The sequence below is a fragment of the Urocampus carinirostris genome, chromosome 11, assembly GCF_059441175.1.
Source record: "Urocampus carinirostris isolate Australia breed hairy pipefish chromosome 11, RoL_Ucar_1.0, whole genome shotgun sequence".
NCBI lineage: Eukaryota > Metazoa > Chordata > Actinopteri > Syngnathiformes > Syngnathidae > Urocampus > Urocampus carinirostris.
In genome coordinates this window covers 2969317-2989660 of record NC_142359.1, presented here as the reverse complement: position 1 = coordinate 2989660, position 20344 = coordinate 2969317, and the positions used below count along the sequence as shown (strand labels likewise).

Sequence of the window (20344 nt, the reverse complement as noted above, 5' to 3'; positions counted from 1 at the left end):
AATAAATCGTGACGGCTTACCATCAAGCGTCATCCTATCACGAAGTTCCTGCTGGAGTCCGCTTTGTTGGTCTTCTAGCTGAAGTTCTCTGGCGCTGAGGACACAAAGGTTTACGGATCAAAAGAGCTGCTGGTCTCTCAAGTGGTTGGAATTGAGGATCACGTACAATATGGTGAGTTCTGACTCGTATCGGACCAGGACGTTCTTCTGCTGGACCAACTGGAACCAAAGATGCATGGGGCTTCTTTGATCATTGACGTGCTCTGCTACAAACAAACAAACAAACAACATCCATTTTTTTTAAGCCCTTTAGTTTGATTTCCTTTCTGTGTTTTTTTTTTTTTTTTAATCATTAACTCATTATTTCTACCCCCTTGCAATTGTTTTTCTCCGTCTAATGCACATGGGTCAAATAGCGGCCCGCGGGCCAGATCAGGCCCACTGAGGGATTGAATCCGGCCTGCGAGACAACACTCTGAGAAGCGCAAGAGAAAAACAAGCTGCATGTTGAAATATGTCAACTTGATGTTGTCAAAGAAAGGTGCCTTGAACAAAGACACTGTACTTGTATCTCTCTCTCTCTCTAAAAAGTGTTGTTTAAAGTTTGCGACAAGCCCCGTGGGAGACACACCAAACATGTGGAAGAAGAAGAAGACCAAAATCGAACTTTTTGGCAACAATGCGAGACGTTATGTTTGGCGTGAAAGCAGCACAGCTCATCACCCTGAACACACCATCCCCACTGTCAAACATGGTGGTGGCAGCATCATGGTTTGGGTTCAAATTGATGGGAAGATGGATGGAGCCAAATTCTGGAAGAAAACCTGATGAAGTCCGCAAAAGACCTGCGACTGGGACAGAGATCTGTCTTCCAACAAGACAATGATCCAAAACAAAGGAAAATCTACAATGGAATGGTTCACCAAAAAACAAATCAAGTTGTTAGAATGGCCAAGTCAAAGTCCAGACCTCAATCCAATTAAGAATCTGTGGAAAGAACTGAAAACTGCTTTTCACAAACGCTTTCCATCCAACCTCACTGAGCTCGAGCTGTTTTGCAAGGAGGAATGGGCCAAAATATCTGTTTCTCCATGTGCAAAACTGACACATACCCCGAGCGACTTGCAGCTGTCATCGCAGCAAAAGGTGGCGCTACAAAGTAATAACTCAATGGGCCTGAATCATTTTGCACTCCAACTTTTTCCCTTTTTATTTGTTAAAAAAGTTTAAAATATCCAATAAACTTCCTCTTAAACGTGTGTTCCAAAATGCAGAAGTCAGGCACCTTCAGCTTAAGTGAGATCCAAAATCTACTAAATGCCGGTTAACATGTCAAATATGAAGATCTGCGTAGTCATGTGACCCAAATCCACATGTAACTCAATATGTTTACATTCTTAACCGTCGTGAAAACGTGAGCTAGTTTCACTTGTGTTTTTAACGCTAAATACCATCTTGGATAACTCGTTGTTCTCCTCGAAGACTTCTCTCGAGCAAAACTCCTCTGGCCTCCAGGCGTCGCTGTTCCTCCTCCACGAGCTGCAGTTGTCTCTGGATCAGCTGACACAAAGCAATTTCATTGAGCGTTCATCTTGGACCCGGATGGCATGGCTAAAATGTCTACTATAAAACAGTGGCGTAACTCGTGGGTTGCCATCAGTATGTACCTGTATTGACTCATCTTCATTCATGCAATGTTTGCTACAAGCCACCTGAACTCCTCTTTCCACCATGCTTTTAATGTACGTTTACGTTTTGGAGCGTCATCAATTTTGTCAGCTTCTTTTGAACATTTTTTTTTGGCTTGATTCCTAAGCACTTCTCCATTTTTCTTGTGTTCTCTGTGCGTCTACTTTGGAAAAGGATATGCAAATGCACGACCTTATAAGGCTTGGGAAAGTCCGGAAGCAGGAAGTTATTCGATGCGGGCTTCTGATTGGCTGCCGAGTACGCAAATTGCCAAACCAACCGAAATTTCCAAACCGAACGAGGATTTCGAAATCGGAATAAAGTAAACGTTTGATTTGTAAAAAAATCTTTCTTTTTTTTTTTTTATCCTGAAAAAGTCGTCGGCCACCTGGGCGGAGACGTTTTGTAAGTAGTAATTTTCAACATGCTCACGCCCTACAAGGTGCTTAAGTTGTTTCCACGCCAGTTCTGCAGTTTAACAAAGCCCACAAGCTACGAAGAACTGATAAGCATCCAGATTTTGACAAGATTTCAGATCAGCACTGGTGTATGGGGATACTCCATTTACAATCGTGGTACAGATGGTGTGGACTGAAGTCAGGATTCGGTTAGATGTGTGAATTTGTCAGGAGGAAGACCCTATGGGTGGTAACTAGCATCGCTAATGCTATCCTCAGTTTCTCTAGATAGCGCTCTTTGTGGTGAGCCACCTCATCCGAAAGCTGCGCAATATTCGTTGCCAATGGTCTTTTTTTGTTGTTTTTGTCTGTTTACTGGCCTCATAGATAGATAGATGTCTAGATAGATACATGGATGGATAAATGTCTAGATAGATAGATGTCTAGATAGATGGATAGAAAGATGTCTAGATAGATAGATATCTAGATAGATGTCTATATAGATAGCTGTCTAGATGTCTAGCTGTCTCGATAGATGTCTATATAGATAGCTGTCTAGCTGTCTCGATAGATGTCTCGATAGATGTCTAGATAGATGTCTAAATAGATGTGGGCGGCAATGGCTCAGGAGGTAGAGCGCTCGTCTTGGGATCAAGAGATCGCAGTTCGAATCCCGGCTCCTACGTGTTACATGTCAAAGTGTCCTTGGGTAAGACACTGAACCCCTAATACCCCCAATAAGCAGGTTAGCGCCTTACATGGCTGCACGGCCGCTATTGGGAAATGTGAAGCACACTGTAAAGCGCTTTGGGAAGTCTTGACTTGAAAAGCGCTATATAAATGCAGATCATTTCATTTTCATTTCATGTCTAGATAGTTGTCTAGATATATAGTCTAGTTAGATAAATGGATAGATAGATGTCTAGATAGATGTCTAGATGTATAGATAGATGTCTAGATAGATACATAGATGGATAAATGTCTAGATAGATGTCTAGATAGATAGATGTCTAGCTGTCTCGATAGCTATCTAGATAGATGTCTAGATAGATAGATGTCTAGATAGATAAATGTCTAGATGTCTAGCTGTCTCGATAGCTATCTAGAGAGATGTCTAGCTGTCTCGATAGATATCTAGATAGATGTCTAGATAGTTGTCTAGATACATAGTCTAGTTAGATAAATGGATAGATAGATGTCTAGATGTATAGATAGATGTCTAGATAGATAAATGTCTAGATGTCTAGCTGTCTCGATAGCTATCTAGAGAGATGTCTAGCTGTCTCGATAGATATCTAGATAGATGTCTAAATAGATGTCTAGATAGTTGTCTAGATACATAGTCTAGTTAGATAAATGGATAGATAGATGTCTAGATGTATAGATAGATGTCTAGATGTATAGATAGATGTCTAGATAGATAGTCTAGTTAGATCGATGTCTAGATCGATGGATGGATTTCTAGATAGATGTCTAGATCGATGTCTAGGTAGATGTCTAGATAGATGGATGTCTAGATAAATAGATGTCTCGATAAATGTCTAGATAAATAGATGTCTAGAATTCTAGATAGATGTCTAGATAGATAGATGTCTAAATAGATATCTAGATGTCTCAATGTCTAGATAGATAGATATCTAGATGTCTCAATGTCTAGATAGATGTCTAGATAGATAGATGGATATTTTATTCAACCCTGTAGGGAAATTCACACCTCCAGCAGTATCCTCGTGTTGAAAAACAAAATAATAAAATAAGAGATGTAGAATAATTCTTTTTGTATCCTTACTTTGTACACGTTTCAACAGCAACGGAAAAAAAGTCCGTTTCCATAATCAGTCGCTGGACTTACCTGTGCTTGGTGCAGCCTCTTGAGTTCCCGCCGCTTGGCCCTTCGTCGAACGCTCTTCCGATACGGCTTCCTCGATTCCGGACGCTCGCCCCGACGTCCCTTTCCAGAAGAGGGCGCCTCCGTGCGGAATAAGCTTTCCGGCACGCTGAGGCCGGACGGCTCTCGGGGCTGGACCAGGAGGCCGACCACCTCGGTGGCGCAGGACGAGCCGCCGTCCGAGTCCTTGGGAGGACTTCGCTTCGGAAATTGTTGGCGCAGAAACTGAGGAGAATTTTGGAGTTTCGGTAACGAAGACAAGGTGATGACCAAAGTGCGCTTCTACCTTGATGGGAAATGCTCGCTTGAAGGCCAGAGCGTGAGGGACATACGCAGGCTAAAAGACAAACAAAGACAAAGAGCCATAATAGCAAGATATTTGAGAGATCCGCACCATATACATTTTATTGATAATGACTTTAAAACGAGGTGCAAGCAAAGTTCTTATGTATAAATGTCACCAAATATTGCAATTGGGGATACCAAAGTATCCAAGGAGCTTGTAGGCAACAGAAGATATTTGAGAGATCTGCACCATATATTTTATATTTTATTTCACTGTGTGATGTTTGATGATTCGATGAAATCTATGAATTGATAATAATACCAAAGCCTATGTCCCGTATCAATATAAATAAACCACCCCAATTCTATCTGCCTCCTGGAGTTACTTACGAGTGATGAGGCTCATTATGACTGTCCTTTTGGTCCAAAATAATGACTTCAAAACGAGGTGCAAGCAAAGTTCTTATGGATAAATGTCACCAAATATTGCAATTGGGGATACCAAAGTATCCAAGGGGCTTGTAGGCAACAGAAGATATTTGAGGGATCCGCACCATATAATTTACATTTTATTCCACTGTGTGATGTTTAATAATTCGATCAAATCTTTGAATTGATAATAATGCCAAAGCCCATCTCCTGTATGAATATAAATATACCACTCCGAATCTATCTGCCTCCTGGAGTTACTTACGAGGAATGAGGCTCATTATGACTGTCCTTTTGGTCCAAAATAATGACTTCAAAACGAGGTGCAAGCAAAGTTCTTATGGATAAATGTCACCAAATATTGCAATTGGGGATACCAAAGTATCCAAGGGGCTTGTAGGCAACAGAAGATATTTGAGGGATCCGCACCATATAATTTACATTTTATTCCACTGTGTGATGTTTAATAATTCGATCAAATCTTTGAATTGATAATAATGCCAAAGCCCATCTCCTGTATGAATATAAATATACCACTCCGAATCTATCTGCCTCCTGGAGTTACTTATGAGGAATGAGGCTCATTATGACTGTCATTTTGGTCCAAAATAATGACTTCAAAACGAGGTGCGAGCAAAGATCTTCTGGATAAATGTCACCAAATATTGCAATTGGGGATACCAAAGTATCCAACGGGCTTGTAGGCAACAGAAGATATTTGAGAGATCCGCACCATATATTTTACATTTTATTTCACTGTGTGATGTTTGATGATTCGATCTAATCTATGAATTGGTAATAATGCCAATAATGCCTTATCAATATAAATATACCACTCAAATTTATCTGCCTCCTGGAGCTACCTACGAGTAATGAGGCTCATTCTGACTGTCATTTTGGTCCAAAATAATGACTTCAAAACGAGGTGCAAGCAAAGCCACAGGTTCAGGACCCCTGTCCTGAAGCCATTTCCTTCCGAACACGAGATACAAATGCTAGAACATCTACATTCCCAAAAAGCTTTCAAAGCTATTTTGAAGTCTCCTACCTGATTGGCAGCAGTGTCCGGCTCTTTGAGGTATAGTCTCTCCAACGAAGCCGTGATGTCGATGGTCTCCAAACGCAGCTACCAATACACAAGCACACATCTTACACATGGATTTAATTCTGGGAGTAGCTTTGTAACCTGAAACATTTGTAAGTAGAGTGTTTTGTATCGAAAATGTGTCTGGTAGTGTCTTAGTAGGGGTGAGCTTCGTCCCTTTTCTCAGTCAAAAACTCATTTGGAGAAGTGTTCGAAATGGATAAAGGCATGCTCATGCCCTCTTGCTCAACTCAACATACAAAGGATCGATGGGAACAGGATCAACGTTATTTATTTCTATTTTATTAAAATTGACGCTGCTGTTGGGCTGGTTATAACCAGTGTCCCCTCTAAGCTGCGCGCGTGCGCAATTGCACACTGCTCGCACAAGAAAATCTAGCCAGCGCACAAAAATCAGGGCTTCAAATTGCTAATTAAGAAGCGACTTAAGTCAAAGTTACATTGCATGAAGGTCAAAATACACGGGTTCCTCTGACGCTGTGTTCTAAATGCGGTATTTTGAAGTCAATGTCGAAGTAGAACGAAGTTGAGTAAAGTTAGTAGAGAAACGGCTTCTTCGGCTCGGCTCACTAAAAGGAACCGGCTCTTTCGGGTCCTAAACGGCTCTTCGGGTTGTTTTTGCTTCTTTCATCCCAACATGACCAAATATGATGTAAAATTATGCACAAAATGACTTAAAGGAAGAGGGGAATAGAACAAAGAAGAAAAAAATACCAAAATGAAAAAGTAGTGAAAAGCTGAGAAAAAAAGAAACAAAAGGAAGAGAAAAAAAGAAGGAAAAATTTAGAAAAAAAGTCAGAAAAAAGAAAAGAAAGAAACGTAGGAAAAAAGTAAATAGAGAACAAAAAGAAAAAAAGTAACCGCTAGGAAAAAATAAACACAATGAGACTTTTTTTAAAGCAATTTTAAAAAAGGAGAAAAAAAAACACGGAAAAAAGAAAAAGTTTGTGTTGCATTCAAATAATTTCCAATGATATCGAGTGAATCTTGTTGCCAACATTGTACTTCCACTCAAAAATGTGATTAAGTACAGTTGTGTATCGTGTAGCCGAGTAAATAAGCCCCCAAAAATGCTAATATTATGCGACAAAATATATCAGGAAATTTAAAAAAATGGAAATCTTGTGGAAAAAATTGTAAAAACGAACGACATTTGTAGGCCGTACAACCTTTGCAATAGTACATGAGTCAATTCATTCAAAAGAGAAAAATAATTTTGCATTGCCGGAAACCCAGCAAAATGTAACTTGATGTCAAGTTTTGGACATGTTTGATCATTAATTATCTTGCCACACTTGGGATTGCTGTTGCTCACTGTTGTTTCGAGCGTTACTCACCGACTTTGTGTGAACGCTCAGACCCGTAAGGAAATTTACAGGGAACATTGGTTATAACACAGCACCCTTTCAGCCTCAAGGCATGATGTGTAGTGTTGAGGATTAACTGTAAGTCAGCAACCTTCGAACTGACAGGAGCCCATTGTGTGAAGACATCTGGCGGGAGTCAGGAGATAAGTCACAAGATGTTATCCAGGACAGTATAAAGCCCAGCGTTTCTTGAACTAACTTTGAACATGGCTTGAAATAAATGTTGCTGAACGGATGCAATAAAGGACGTTCCCTTTTCGCCATATCTCTGTCTCTGCGTATATTTTGGGGCGACGCCCAACGACGTCCTCTCCAAAATAACTTACAGTTAATCCACAACAGTATCTCCTCCCTGCAATGTTAATTTAGTATATTACCATGAAATAAAAACCTGGACACAAATTCCTGAATGGATTCGTTCTGTCACTTAGAAAGTGATCTGGAAAGAAAACATTGCCTTCTTTATAGCATTTGATGCTATCAGGAATAGTAACTAAGGAGTCGCTCGCTGTCGTTTTAGCCGCCCTATTTGCTCCACGTGGGATACGAGGATAGAGTAACTATAGCGGACGTGGCTTAGCGCTGTTAGGAAATAAATATTCAACCGTATCGTTTACTAAACTGTTCGAATGAGTTATCTGACTCGATTAACCAAACACAACCTACATTCTCCTAACAATGCATGCTCGTTTCTTTTTGGAAAAAGATGGACAAGAGACCGGCATTTCCACACGGGGCGGATTTAATTTCTTAAATAATTTGGCTAACTGAACTCCATCGTATATATGGCCGAATTAGCCGAATTAGTGTCGCTCGAGTCTCTGTCAAGCCTCCTCTCTCGATCTTCTGCCTTTTTTCCTCTGCCCACGGTTTTTCCGCAAGGTGTGTGCCGGCTCCTCCCATGGGCGTGCCAATCAAAGCCCCCACGTGGCCCCACCATCTCGGAGAAGAGCGTCCCGATGTTTGAAAAACTCATAACAGCAGAGCGCTTATCAAAACAACTTCTCCAAACAATGCCTGCCGTTCTGCGTCAGATTTCTGTTTTGAACAGAACCAAACAAAACATTCCGCATTCGGATCAGCGTGACCTGTAGCCCAGTCAGTGAAAATCTTCACTGCATTTGATAAATGTAACTTGTATTTAATCGTATAAAATCCTTTATAGTAAAATGTATAAAATCCTTCAACACGTTAGATTGGGTATCTTTTATTTTATAATTTTATTTTTCAACACAAGGATACTGCTGGAAGTGTGAATTTCCCTACGGGATGAATAAAGTATCTATCTATCTATCTATCCGTCCTGTCTCTGGCTATTAACCACCCGTCATTATTCTTCTTGGTCTCGCTGCCTCCCTCTCAAAGTGTCGCGCTAGATTGTTAGCCAACATTTTCACACGGGGGCAAATTTATTTTCTTAAAGTATTTAACTAAGTGAATTAGCCGAATTAGTGTCGCTCTTCGTCGAGCCTTTTCTCTCGATTGTCCCTCGCGATCTTTTTCCTATCCCGATCTCCTCAAGTTCTTCCACTGCTCGCGCCTTTCTCCGCAAGCCGGCGCCCCGGCTCCTCCCATGGGCGGGGCCAGAGACTCCCCACGTGGGATCTTCAGCGCTCTCCGTCGGATCTATGAATAATGTTTGGTTTCGGTGAGCCTTACGTTGTTTTTGGGCTCTAGTGAGCATCGATGCTGTGCGGTTGACCAGCTTGTTTCGTGGTCCTCCGACGCTTGGGCACCGTCACGTGGCTCTCCTTGGGAGACAATTTCAAGACCGTTACATTTCGACCACAAAGATAATGGCAGTTGTGGTAACATCATAACATTATCTCATGTGTTCAAGGAAATTTCCCAATTTTGAATCACCATTGTCCAGTATGTTTGCTTTTTTCCAAGTCAAGAAGTCTCAAAAGGGCTCTAGAGACTATTATGACACCATCCCCTGATCTGAAACCAACGTGAGGGCAAGGAAAAACTCAAAACCTAAGGACAAGAAAAATGAAGAAACCTTGAGAAGGGGCCGTACATACCCAGGCATTCTAGTAATTTTGACTACTTTTTGTACATTTCCTGTACTTCTAATTCTTATCTATACTTTCAAGGAAAATTTTTAGTTTTTTTACAATTCAGTTTTGGTACTTTTCTGTAATTTTTCCACTTTTAGGGTTTGACTACTTTTAGAACCTTTTGATTACTTTTCAGTTCATTTTTCACTTTTTTCCCCGACTTTCAGTGCTTCATACAATTTAAAACTTTCATATATTTTTCCGTTAATTTTCACTTTTTTACATTTGTGTTTTTTTTAACCTATTGTTGAAAGTTTTTGAAGAAGAAATGCAAAGAGAAAAAGAGAGAGAGAAAATAACGAGAGTTATAGTGAGGGACAGCAAAAGGGAGAAGAAATAAGAGAGACTGAGAGAATTAAAAAAAGAGAGAGAGAGAGAGAGAAAAAACAGAAGGAGAGAGAAAAATAAAGAGAGAAAGAAACAAAGAGAAAGACAAAGGAGACCAAAAGAGGGATTAAAAAGAGAGACAAAGAGAAAAAAAGGAGGAAAAAATATGGAAGAGAAAAAAAGTGGGAGAGAGAGAGAGTGAGGTAAAGTGAGAGAGAAAGAAAGAAAGAGTAGGAAAGAGAGTCAGAGAAAAACAAAGAATAAAAGTAAGAAACAAAGAGAAATTAATGTAGGTGCAGTTGTTTAGTGAGTGTCCTGGCCAGGCTTTGACAACATCAAGTGGCCATATTTCAAAGTGCAGCTCATTTTTGTCTCGCACTTCTCCTCGCGTTGTCAAAACCCTTGGCGGGCCTGAACCGTTTGTTGTTTGACACCCATGATTGAGGAACAAATTGGGACTGAGAACGAATTTGGAACATTTTCAGAGAACGATGAATCTGGACACTTTCTTCATGAAAAAATTGGGCCTTGAAAAAGGTGACGTAACACTATCCCGGACAGTATTACCGTATTTTCCGCACTATAAGGCACACCGGGTTATAGGGCGCACCCCCAAAAAATAGTTTTTGGTCCTATATTTGACATACATAAGGCGCACCGGATTATAAGGCGCTACAATGGGAACGTGGACAAAACAGTCAGATGATTCAGTCCAACTGATTACCCCCTTAACATTCCCAAAGCTTGCAAAGAAGCAAATACCTGTCTCAGACATATACGGAAACAGTATCTGTACGATGTCACTCAAATGCATCGTTCCATCATTCAGAAGGTTAAAGTCTTGGGATTCAAGAAATGCCAACCATTCCTTAGTTTCTATTTTCTTTTTCGCTCGCAACTTTACTGTGCATATGACAATAAACACTTGGAATTGAGTTGAATTCACTCAACTCATCACAGCAACATCAAGATCATTCTAAAACAAGATACCGGGAAACTATAAAGCCGCATAGCTCACCTAAGTTCTCACGTTCAATAATGATACGCAATCATGGTCTTCTTACAACCGTGAGTGAAGTAAATCCAGGAGAGTCAAATATTTACAAATACAGACTAATGAAACATGTTTCTTTATGGCGTACATTAGCAAGCTTGCTATTCAGAGTCATCTTTTTCGGCCAATTGCAGGGTTTGTTTGGGCCCTTTAGCCAATCCGAGGCTCCGAATAACTTTAGCCAATAGCGATCGATTCAAATGATGATTGACACATTGGTTAGCCAATGAAACGCCGGTATATAAATCCCGGCATACACCGCGGACTACTCCACCTTCGGGGGAAAATCAAGTCAGCGGCTGTTGCGTAAGTTGCGAGACCTTGCGAATTTAAGATTGAGCCATATATAAGGCGCACTGTACTATAAGCCGCATGGTCAGCTTTTGAAAAAAATTAAGACTTTTAGGTGCGCCTTATAGTGCGGAAAATACAATATATCAAAACAAAAGTTCCAAAAGTAACTGCGGCGTCCCGAACGACCGCTAGAGTTTCTCGCCACTCGAAATCCTCGCGTTACTCCGAGAAAATTCTGAAAGGGGCCAACCTTGGCTGAACGGATGCAATAAAGGACGTTCCCTTTTTACCATATCTCTGTCTCTGCATATATTTTAGGGTGACGCATACCCATTCCTGGACCACAGGTGAGACGAATGACTATTTTGGTATGTATTATTTTATCTGCGCATGCACAAAGGAAAACATAATTTGGCCTCTGGTGGTCAGCAGGGGCATCCAGGGTTCGTTCACATTTTTCGTGGCCAAATTCTAGCACTTACGAGGCCATTTATCCAGTACCTTCTAAGAAAATAACTTTTCTTGACTTTGATGACTAAAATAAAGTCCATATCTCGCTGCTGGCACATACTTTGTGCTATTTTCAGCTGTTCCTATCTGTGATCTCTTTATGTCAACAGGCTGCTATAAACTGACACGAATTCTGCCATTCTGCTTCAAAAATACGCCACACTGGCTTACAAACACGGAAAGGGCTCGTGAATACAGAGGACAAAAATTAAAGTAGTACAGTACCTGTATAAAAAGCAAAAAATTGCAGAGTGTATTCGATCTTTTAATATTAGACTGCTGATCTTTTGCTTTTTATTTTACTTATTTCAAATCATATCTTTTTGCATGTCTTTCAGAGGATCTGTGACTAAATCGGTTAAAATCGAATGGTAAGTCGCTATTTTTTGGGCATTTTATCATTTATTGCACTTAAAAAGTTCATATATTGAATTTTTATGCGAATGTTTTGTGCTTTTTCAAGGGTTTTGTTTGACTTTCAATCTGTGCAGTGTGTAAAAAGCTAAAAAATATTTGTACTTTACATTTTTTGTGTATTATTTGTCAATATTTTAGTTTATCTTTGTTTCACTCAAGGCTAACACATCAACCTTCCTTTTAGTCATCATCCTCCTCTTTCTTCCACTCAGTCGCTTTACCTCCACATCCTCTCACATTTAGTGACCCTATAACTAGGGTTTGCGGGACCTTTCGGTCTCCCGCCCCCCTTTCTTTGCCTTGCTGTCTCTTAGGGAGTAGAGATAGAGAGGAGAGGATCCCCAGTCCCCTCGCTCCTTCCACTTTAATCGCCGAGGTGCTTCACTTGTTTGGGTATTTGGGTTGGCCATAGTCCTAAAATTTTGTGTGTGTTTTTTGCTACTTTTTCCCTTTTTTTTAATTTTCTTTGTTTTTGTATGTGTTTGTCTTGTTGTCGGTCACCCCTCTTGAGAGATATGACCAGGGTAGATAGATAGATAGATTTTAGTTTATATTTCATGTGTTTTTACAGAAATCCCCTGCAAAACATATGAAATTGCGAAATAATCTGGTACATAATGTTTTATTATTATTGATAAAACATCATTTAAAAAAATGAATCTGAGGAACAGTTTGGCTGCTGCTTTTCAGTGAGCTGAGCCAAAAGAGCCGGTTTTCTAAATAGAGCTGTGCCCTTGGGTGCGAGTAGTAAGGCTGCCAAGAAACATGGTAATGGGAACAATTTCAAGAATTTTCCAGCACAAAATTCAAGCATTTTCCTGATCGTGAAAACACAACTCTAAAATTCAAGGATTTCAAGCACCTGTTCGAACCCTGCAAATACGGCACCCTTGACATCATCGTCAGCCGTTCGTAAGAAATTGAGTAATGACGTCCTACCTTGTCTCCCAAAGTCTTTCCTCTTGTCCTTATTTCTGGAAAACACAGCTTTCCACATGGCCCTGGCCCCGCCTCCTTCCACTTGACAGAAAGGCGGAGCTTTAATATGAAGGCGCAGCCCCCTTCCTTCTTCTGCCTCACACCGCTCTCTGCACTTCTCTTCCTGTGGGAGGAGCTTCTTTCGGGAGAAGCTGTCCAAATATGGACTTGGTCCTTCCAAAGCAGATGTTTCCTTGAGAACCGGCTCAGCTGGTGGAGAGTCCTTCTCGTAACGGGAGAGGGACCAGAGAGAGGAGGCGGAGTCCACCTTGGTGATGAAGGAGGCGGTGGAGGGGGTGTCTCCGAAGGGCGGGGTCTCGGACCATGTCACTTCACTTGTGTCTGTTGAGAGCAGAGGTAGGAATCAATCATTATGTTCGGGTCGGGGACGGGATATTTGAAAATCAATACGTGATTACGAAGTTGTATACTAAAACGATGTGCGGGTACTAAACTAAAAATAAAAAACCAGGTCCTGCACTACACTCTTGCAATGCAACTACTGCTGTCACAGTCTTGTTCCACGGACAGACCGAGGAGATCATTTCTTCCTCATGCCATGAGGCTCTTTAACTCCACCCGAGGGAGTAAAAGCCCACATTAAAACCCCACCCCCACATTTGCATATTATCCTATTTTTATCACAGTGTGTATTTTCCGTAGCACTATTTAAATACTCTATATCAACACTGCTAGGAATTAAATATTAAAATGTACCTTTTATCATTTTTTTCTCGAATTAGTTATCTGACTCCATTAACCAAACACAACCTACATTCTCCTAACAATGCGCGCTCGTTTCTTGAAGGAAAAGATGGACAAGAGACCGGCATTTCCACACGGGGGCAGATTTAATTTCTTAAATAATTTGGCTAACTGAACTCCATCGAATATATGGCCGAATTAGCCGAATTTGTGTCGTTCGAGTCTCTGTCAAGCCTTCTCTCTCGATCTTCTGCCTTTCTTCCTCTGCCCACGTTTTTTCCACAAGCCGGTGTGCCGGCTCCTCCCATGGGCGTGCCAATGAAGGCCCCCACGTGGCCCTACCATCCCGATGTCTGAAAAACTCATAACAGCAGAGCACTTATCAAAACAACTTCTCCAAACAATGCCTGCCGTTCTGCGTCAGATTTCTGTTTTGAACAGAACCAAACAAAACATTTGGCATTCGGATCAGCGTGACCTGTAGCCCAGTCAGTGAAAATCTTCACTGCACTCGATAAATGTAACTTAATCGTATAAAATCCTTTATAGTAAAATGTATAAAATCCTTCAACACGTTAGATTGGGTATTTTTGTATTCTACTGGTATATCTTTTATTTTATAATTTTATTTTTCGACACAAGGATACTGCTGGAAGTGTGAATTTCCCTACGGGGATGAATAAAGTATCTATCTATCTATCTATCTATCTATCTTTCCGTCCTGTCTCTGGCTATTAACCACCCGTCATTATTCTTCTTGGTCTCGCTGCCTCTCTCTCTTAAAGTGTCGCGCTAGATTCTTAGTCCTCTTAATAACATGGGGGCGCCCGTTTGACAAGCGCGAATGAAATTACTGCAACTCCGCGACTGTTTGGCTTAAAGAGAAAAATTAAACGGTTCCCTGAAGAATAGAGGACAGGCTTTGAATATAACCCTTGATTTCTATGAAATATAGTCAGTTTAGTTTGCCAAAACACCCACAAGGTGGCAGCAACTTCCCACAATGGATTTCTCTCACATGTGCATTGCTGAGAAATATTCTATGTTCTATTGTCCTCAACACTGGTACGCCTCAGGGCTGTCCATTGTCTCCAACTTTGTATTCCCTATTTACTCATGACTGTCAACCCAATAATGACCATTCACTATTCGCTAAATATGCAGACAACATCACGGTTTCCGGCTTTATTTCAAAAGGAGACAAAACTGAATACCGAGCAGAAATTGATGCACTTTCCACCTGGTGTCATGAGAGTAATCTGATATTGAATGTAGGTAAAACTAAGGAGATGATAACAGATTTCCGTACTAAGCCACCTCCGCATGTGCCACTGTCAATTAATGGTAGTGAGGTCAAACTGGACCATTTATTCAAGTTTCTGGGTACTTACTTGTCAGCTGACCTCACATGGACTGTCAATGCTACTGATATTCTAAAGTCAGCCAGACAAAGGCTCTAATTCCTTCGTCAACTCATTCTAGTCAATTTTTATTGTACTATCATTGAATCCGTTTTAACTAGGTTAATCACAGTTTGGTTTGGTCACGTCAATCAGTGGTGAGGACGGCAGAGGAAATAATAGGTACTGGCCTTCCGTCCCTGCAGAGTATCTACATTGAACGTACGAGAAAACGGACACTGAAAATAATGGACGATCCCAGTCACCCTACTCACAGGTACTTTGATGACCTGCCATCAGGTCGCCGTCTTCGCTCCATTAGGAGCAAGACTACACATCTTAAAGAGAGTTTTTATCCTTCCGCTATTCGCATGTAAATACCATGTAAATTATAACTATAGCCTTATCCCCCTTGTTTTATAACCTTATCTTCTCTGGTCCTTTATCTTCTTGGCTCATACCTCACTGTGAATGTGTAAAACTGGAGTGTCATGCCCAATTTCGTTGTCACAATATGTTAACCCATTTTGTAACAATGACAATAAAGGTATATTCTATTCTATGTTCAACGAGAAATGATTATTATGTATAGTATTATTATGCCAACGACGTTCCTCCGACCTACTCTAGTTTTGTTATTTGCATATGTTCTTTTTAAACTATTCTATTTAATCATCTTGTATTATACACTATAATATATTTTTTACTCTATTCTTTTTATTTTTTTACATCTATTATTTTCTCATCATTATTGAGAGCTCGCGTGTCAAATGATTTCTTGTATATATCATGTTTATGGTTTATACTGGCTGAATAAAATAAATACAATACAATACAGTGACAACCGTCTAATCACAGGCAAGAAATGACACATACTGAGGCGGGGCAAACCAGAGACCGTGTCTTACGCATTAGTTGTTTATTTTACCCATTAAAGCGACAAACCCTTTATAAAGTTTGATAAAATCGAAGAGTTGGATGAGAGAACAAGTTTGTTTGGAGTAGATCGATCTCAATTGAAAAAAAATAAAGGCATTCTGTATGATAATTGGTCAATAAAGACGTACTGCTGCAGTGGTTGACGGACTAATGTTTAACCCGTCAAAAAAAACATACGGCTCCAAAAGTGTTCCGTCAACATTTTAAGAAATCCTTCAAGGATGGAAAATTGTACCTTAAAGTAACCTTTACGGACACAAAAATTGAAAAGATGAAAATGTTTATACAATCTTGTTTAAGTATGGTGACAAAAGACAGGCTTTCATTCGCTATCATAAATCACCTCTCCTCCCGAGTCCTCACAAATAAAAATCTGAAATTTAGGGTTCGCTTACCGTCACTGGATTCTTCTTCACTGACTGCCTCGTTTTCCTCTTCATTCTCATCTTCGCCGCAATCCATCAGCAGCAGGTGGCGCTGTAGCTCCTCTTTCCACGCCACTTCGGATATCTGCGGGGCCGAATTCCGTCCCTCCGCCTCAGATTCGGAACTGAACAGCGTTTGCGTGATAGATGCGGATTCAGAATCAATGTAGTCATCGTCAAAGACCAAGGAAACTCCCTTTGGAGCATCCATTCATTCATTCATTCATTCACAGTTAAAACAAAATAATAACAAAAACAAAATACAATAGAATATAACTGCTATTATAGATAGATAGATATAGATGATAGATATAGATAGATAGAGATAGATATAGATGATAGAGATAGATAGAGATAAATAGAGATAGAGATAGAGATAGATAGAGATAGAGATAAATAGAGATAGATAGATGATAGATATAGATGATAGAGATAGATGGATGATATAGATGATAGAGATAGATGGAGGATAGATATAGATGATAGAGATAAATAGAGATAGATAGATGAGAGATAGATGAGAGATAGATAGAGGATTGATGATAGATGATAGATAGAGATAGATGGATAGATGATAGATAGATGATAGATAGAAATAGCGAGCAAGAGAGAGAAAGATAGATGTCTAGATAGATAGTTAGATAGATAGATAGATCAACACGGTGAAACATTTTATGCAACGAGATTAGGCATGGTACTTCAAGACTTTAAAGAAAATGAACTGTCAGGATAAATAGGCAAAAAGAATAACAATGTACAGCTAATAGGCTGGCTTAAAAGTGGTCGGCAGCGCCCTCTGTTGGCTGCGGCTGCATCGGCTCGCTACAACGGGTCAGGTGCAATCGACATTTCGTTCTGTGTACATTGTTACACAGAATGACAATACAAGGAAATTATTATTATTATTATTATTATTATTAATCTAAAAATTGTGGAACGAAAAAAAAATAATGCATTGTATTAGTGATGCAATGAAAAGTAGTTTTCTAACATAATTCCCAATTAAGTCGCAAGAGCTCTTGTTGGTGATAGGAATGAGTGGAGAGGTGTTGTGAAAGGATAGTGGGATGTTTGGACGCGTTCTAAGGGATGGGCAGGGCACCTGTATGATGCGGTAGGGGTAAACCAGCGAAAGCTGTCGGGCCCTGCTGTTGAAGAGAACAGTGTGTTGTGTCGCCCTGATGGCCCGAGTGACACGGCCGCTTTCTTTGTCCCGTTTCATCCGGAGGGACGAAAGCATCTGCTGCCGAGGGGCTTAACTTGTTTGGATGTTTGGGTTGGCCATGGTCCAAAAATGTTTGTGGGTGTTGTTTCCCTATTTTCTTTTCTTTGTTTTTGTATGTGTTTGTCTTGCTGTCAGTCACCCCTCTCGAGGGATATGACCAGGGTAGATAGATGGATAGATAGATAGTTAGTTCATAGATTTAGCAATTAATTACTAATTCGTTCAAAATGACATTGATTGGATTGGAAACAACACAGTCAGATGTATTCAAACAACAGTCAATAGTTTTTGAAAAGGTGGTGAGTGTATTGTGGAAAGTGAAAATAGTTAATGAAAGAAATGAGCAGAATTTTTAAAGCGTTTGACCCCAACACCAAATCAGACAGTTTTATTCTATTGCCTACAAGCCCCTTGGATACTTTGGTATCCCCAATTGCAGTATTTGGTGACATTTTTACACAAGAACTTTGCTCGCACCTCGTTTTGAAGTCACTATTTCAGACCAAAATGACAGTCAGAATGAGCCTCATTACTCGTAAGTAACTCCAGAAGACAGATAGATTTGGAGTGGTGTATTATATTGATATGGGACATGGGCTTTGGTATTATTATCAATTCATAGATTTCATCAAAACATCAAACATTACACAGTGAAATAAAATGTAAAATATATGGTGCGGATTCCTCAAATATCTTGCTATTATGGCTCTTTGTCTTTTAGCTTTTTTTTTAAAGAATTTTTTTTTTTTTTTTTTTTTTTGGTATGTGTTTGTCCTGCTGTAGGTCACCCCTCTCGAGAGATATGACCAGGGTAGATAGAAGTCGCAAGATATTCAACTTCACAGTATTGCGTGCTTGTTTAGGGTGGTGATAGCCCTGGGGAAGAAACCGTCTCTGGGCTCGTTTTGAGGGACCTGTACAGCCCACCTCGGTGGAACTGATCGCTCACCTCGAGGTCCTGTCGTCTTTGTCCGTGCTCAGGTTGAAGCACGTCAAGATCTCCTCGGAGATCTCCTCTGCCTCAATTTGACCCGCTTTGTCGTCCTCCAACTCGATTCGCTCCCGAGTAACTGAAAAAACTGGAAAGGGGTGTCGCAGAATGGGTTTTAATTCCATGATTTTTTGGGGGTCAGGAGTCGCGTAATAGGCTCACCCGATACACGACGGCAATACTCTGTCGCCGTGGAGGTCTTGGAGTCCGCTTTTGAGACTTGAGAGTCTGCAGACGACAGCAACGACACCTGAACAGGTCACGGGCAACATCTTAATATTAATAATCATCATTAAAAGTAACTGCAACACTATTTCGAATTTGTAATGTAAAGAAAAACGTCTACTGTCCAGTTCAGCTTACCGTAAATTCCGGACTATAGAGCGCACCTGATTATAAGCCGCACCCACCACATTTTAAGAGGAAACCGATTTTGTACTTACACAAGCCACACCTGTATATAAACCGCATGCGCCCACATTAAAAATGTAACACAAACACAAAATTAACCCAAACCCGACTTCAAGTCCCGCGATTGAAACTAAATGTCCTTCTTTAAAGTACCGTACACAGACCAAAAATCACAGCCGGCAAATTGAACGGAAAATGATACCGGTACTTAAGGTTTGATGCAGACCGGCAGAGTCCGGGTCCCGTTGAAAGTAATCCAAGGAAAAAAGTGTATATTTCCAAAGGTAAGGGTGGGAAAAATATATATCCACTATTGTCCGCCGCGTCCACAAACAGGTCTCACCCTCACCCCACTTACCGTCACCCCGCGTTTGTTCCACCCCTTCGTTTTTATTCGCCCGTGCAAAACATATCAGAATAAGTGTCTAAAATAAATACAAATAAATACATTACAAAAATATACAGTTGCAAATACATATTATACATGGGTTACACATATTTACAAAGAAAGACACCGAGAGAGTTTTCAAAGCTTTAATAATAATAATATAACTTTCATCCCAAATGGTGCCTGTGACAGGGCAGTTAATAGTAGCAACACGCTAGCAACACGCTCCCAACACGATAAATGGGTCTGTTAATTTACGGTATATTTTTAGGGTGCACACAAAAAATAGCTTGATTACTGTGGACAGGCGCCCCCTCTGAAGAGACATAGGGTTCATTTTATAATATATAGCAGGAGTCGGCAACCTATGACACGCGAGGGGTAAACCAGTGGCACGCGAGCGCACAGCAAAATAATAATGATTATTTTTTAAAAATGCGCATTTTTACCTGAAATGTAGACATTTTCAGTGCCGTGTTATTTAGAGGCTTTATGGTAGCATCCCTCCTGCTCTGCTTCGTTTGTGTGTGTCACCGGCGCGCGATAAATGAACGAATCATGACCGCTCCTTCACCGAAAAAATCTCGTTCTTTCCAGCCAGTGTGGACAGATGAGTGGGGCTTTGTGCAAAAAAAATGACCGCGCTGTTTGTGCATTGTGCCTCGAGAGAGGTGTACCTCGCACATCAAGTGTTACTCGTCATTACAAGACGAAACATGAACATGAATTCAAGGATGAGTCCAACATGGCGGACAGGTTAAAACTCGCCGTGTCCAGGTACGGCAAACACACAGACCCAGAAAACCTTTGTCACTGTTAAAAACGCCACCACTGAAGCAAGTTATCACATTGCTCACTGCATAGCAAAGCACAGAAAACCATTTACTGTTGGCGAACATTTTAAAGAAGCGTGCCTTCTGATTTGTTGCTGTTATTTCAAGTTTTGATATTTTCTGCAACAAGATATCATTGATGACTGGTATGCTAGCTGTCCATAGCACTTGTTTTTCGATTGTAGTTTATAGTTGATGAAGAATGGGTGATTCTGGTTAATTC

General features: G+C 40.5%; 1 protein-coding gene across 1 annotated transcript in view; it reads right to left on the bottom strand.

The window, feature by feature from the left end:
- LOC148356192 (protein-methionine sulfoxide oxidase mical3b-like) overlaps positions 1-20344 on the bottom strand; it is a 43455-nt gene that overhangs the window by 1643 nt on the left and 21468 nt on the right. The window contains 11 exon segments of the mRNA XM_088348105.1: positions 21-94; positions 167-263; positions 1452-1560; positions 3940-4200; positions 4262-4312; positions 5738-5815; positions 8821-8888; positions 12766-13146; positions 16244-16398; positions 18448-18577; positions 18652-18739. Of these exon segments, the coding sequence (XP_088204231.1) occupies positions 21-94; positions 167-263; positions 1452-1560; positions 3940-4200; positions 4262-4312; positions 5738-5815; positions 8821-8888; positions 12766-13146; positions 16244-16398; positions 18448-18577; positions 18652-18739 (1492 nt within the window).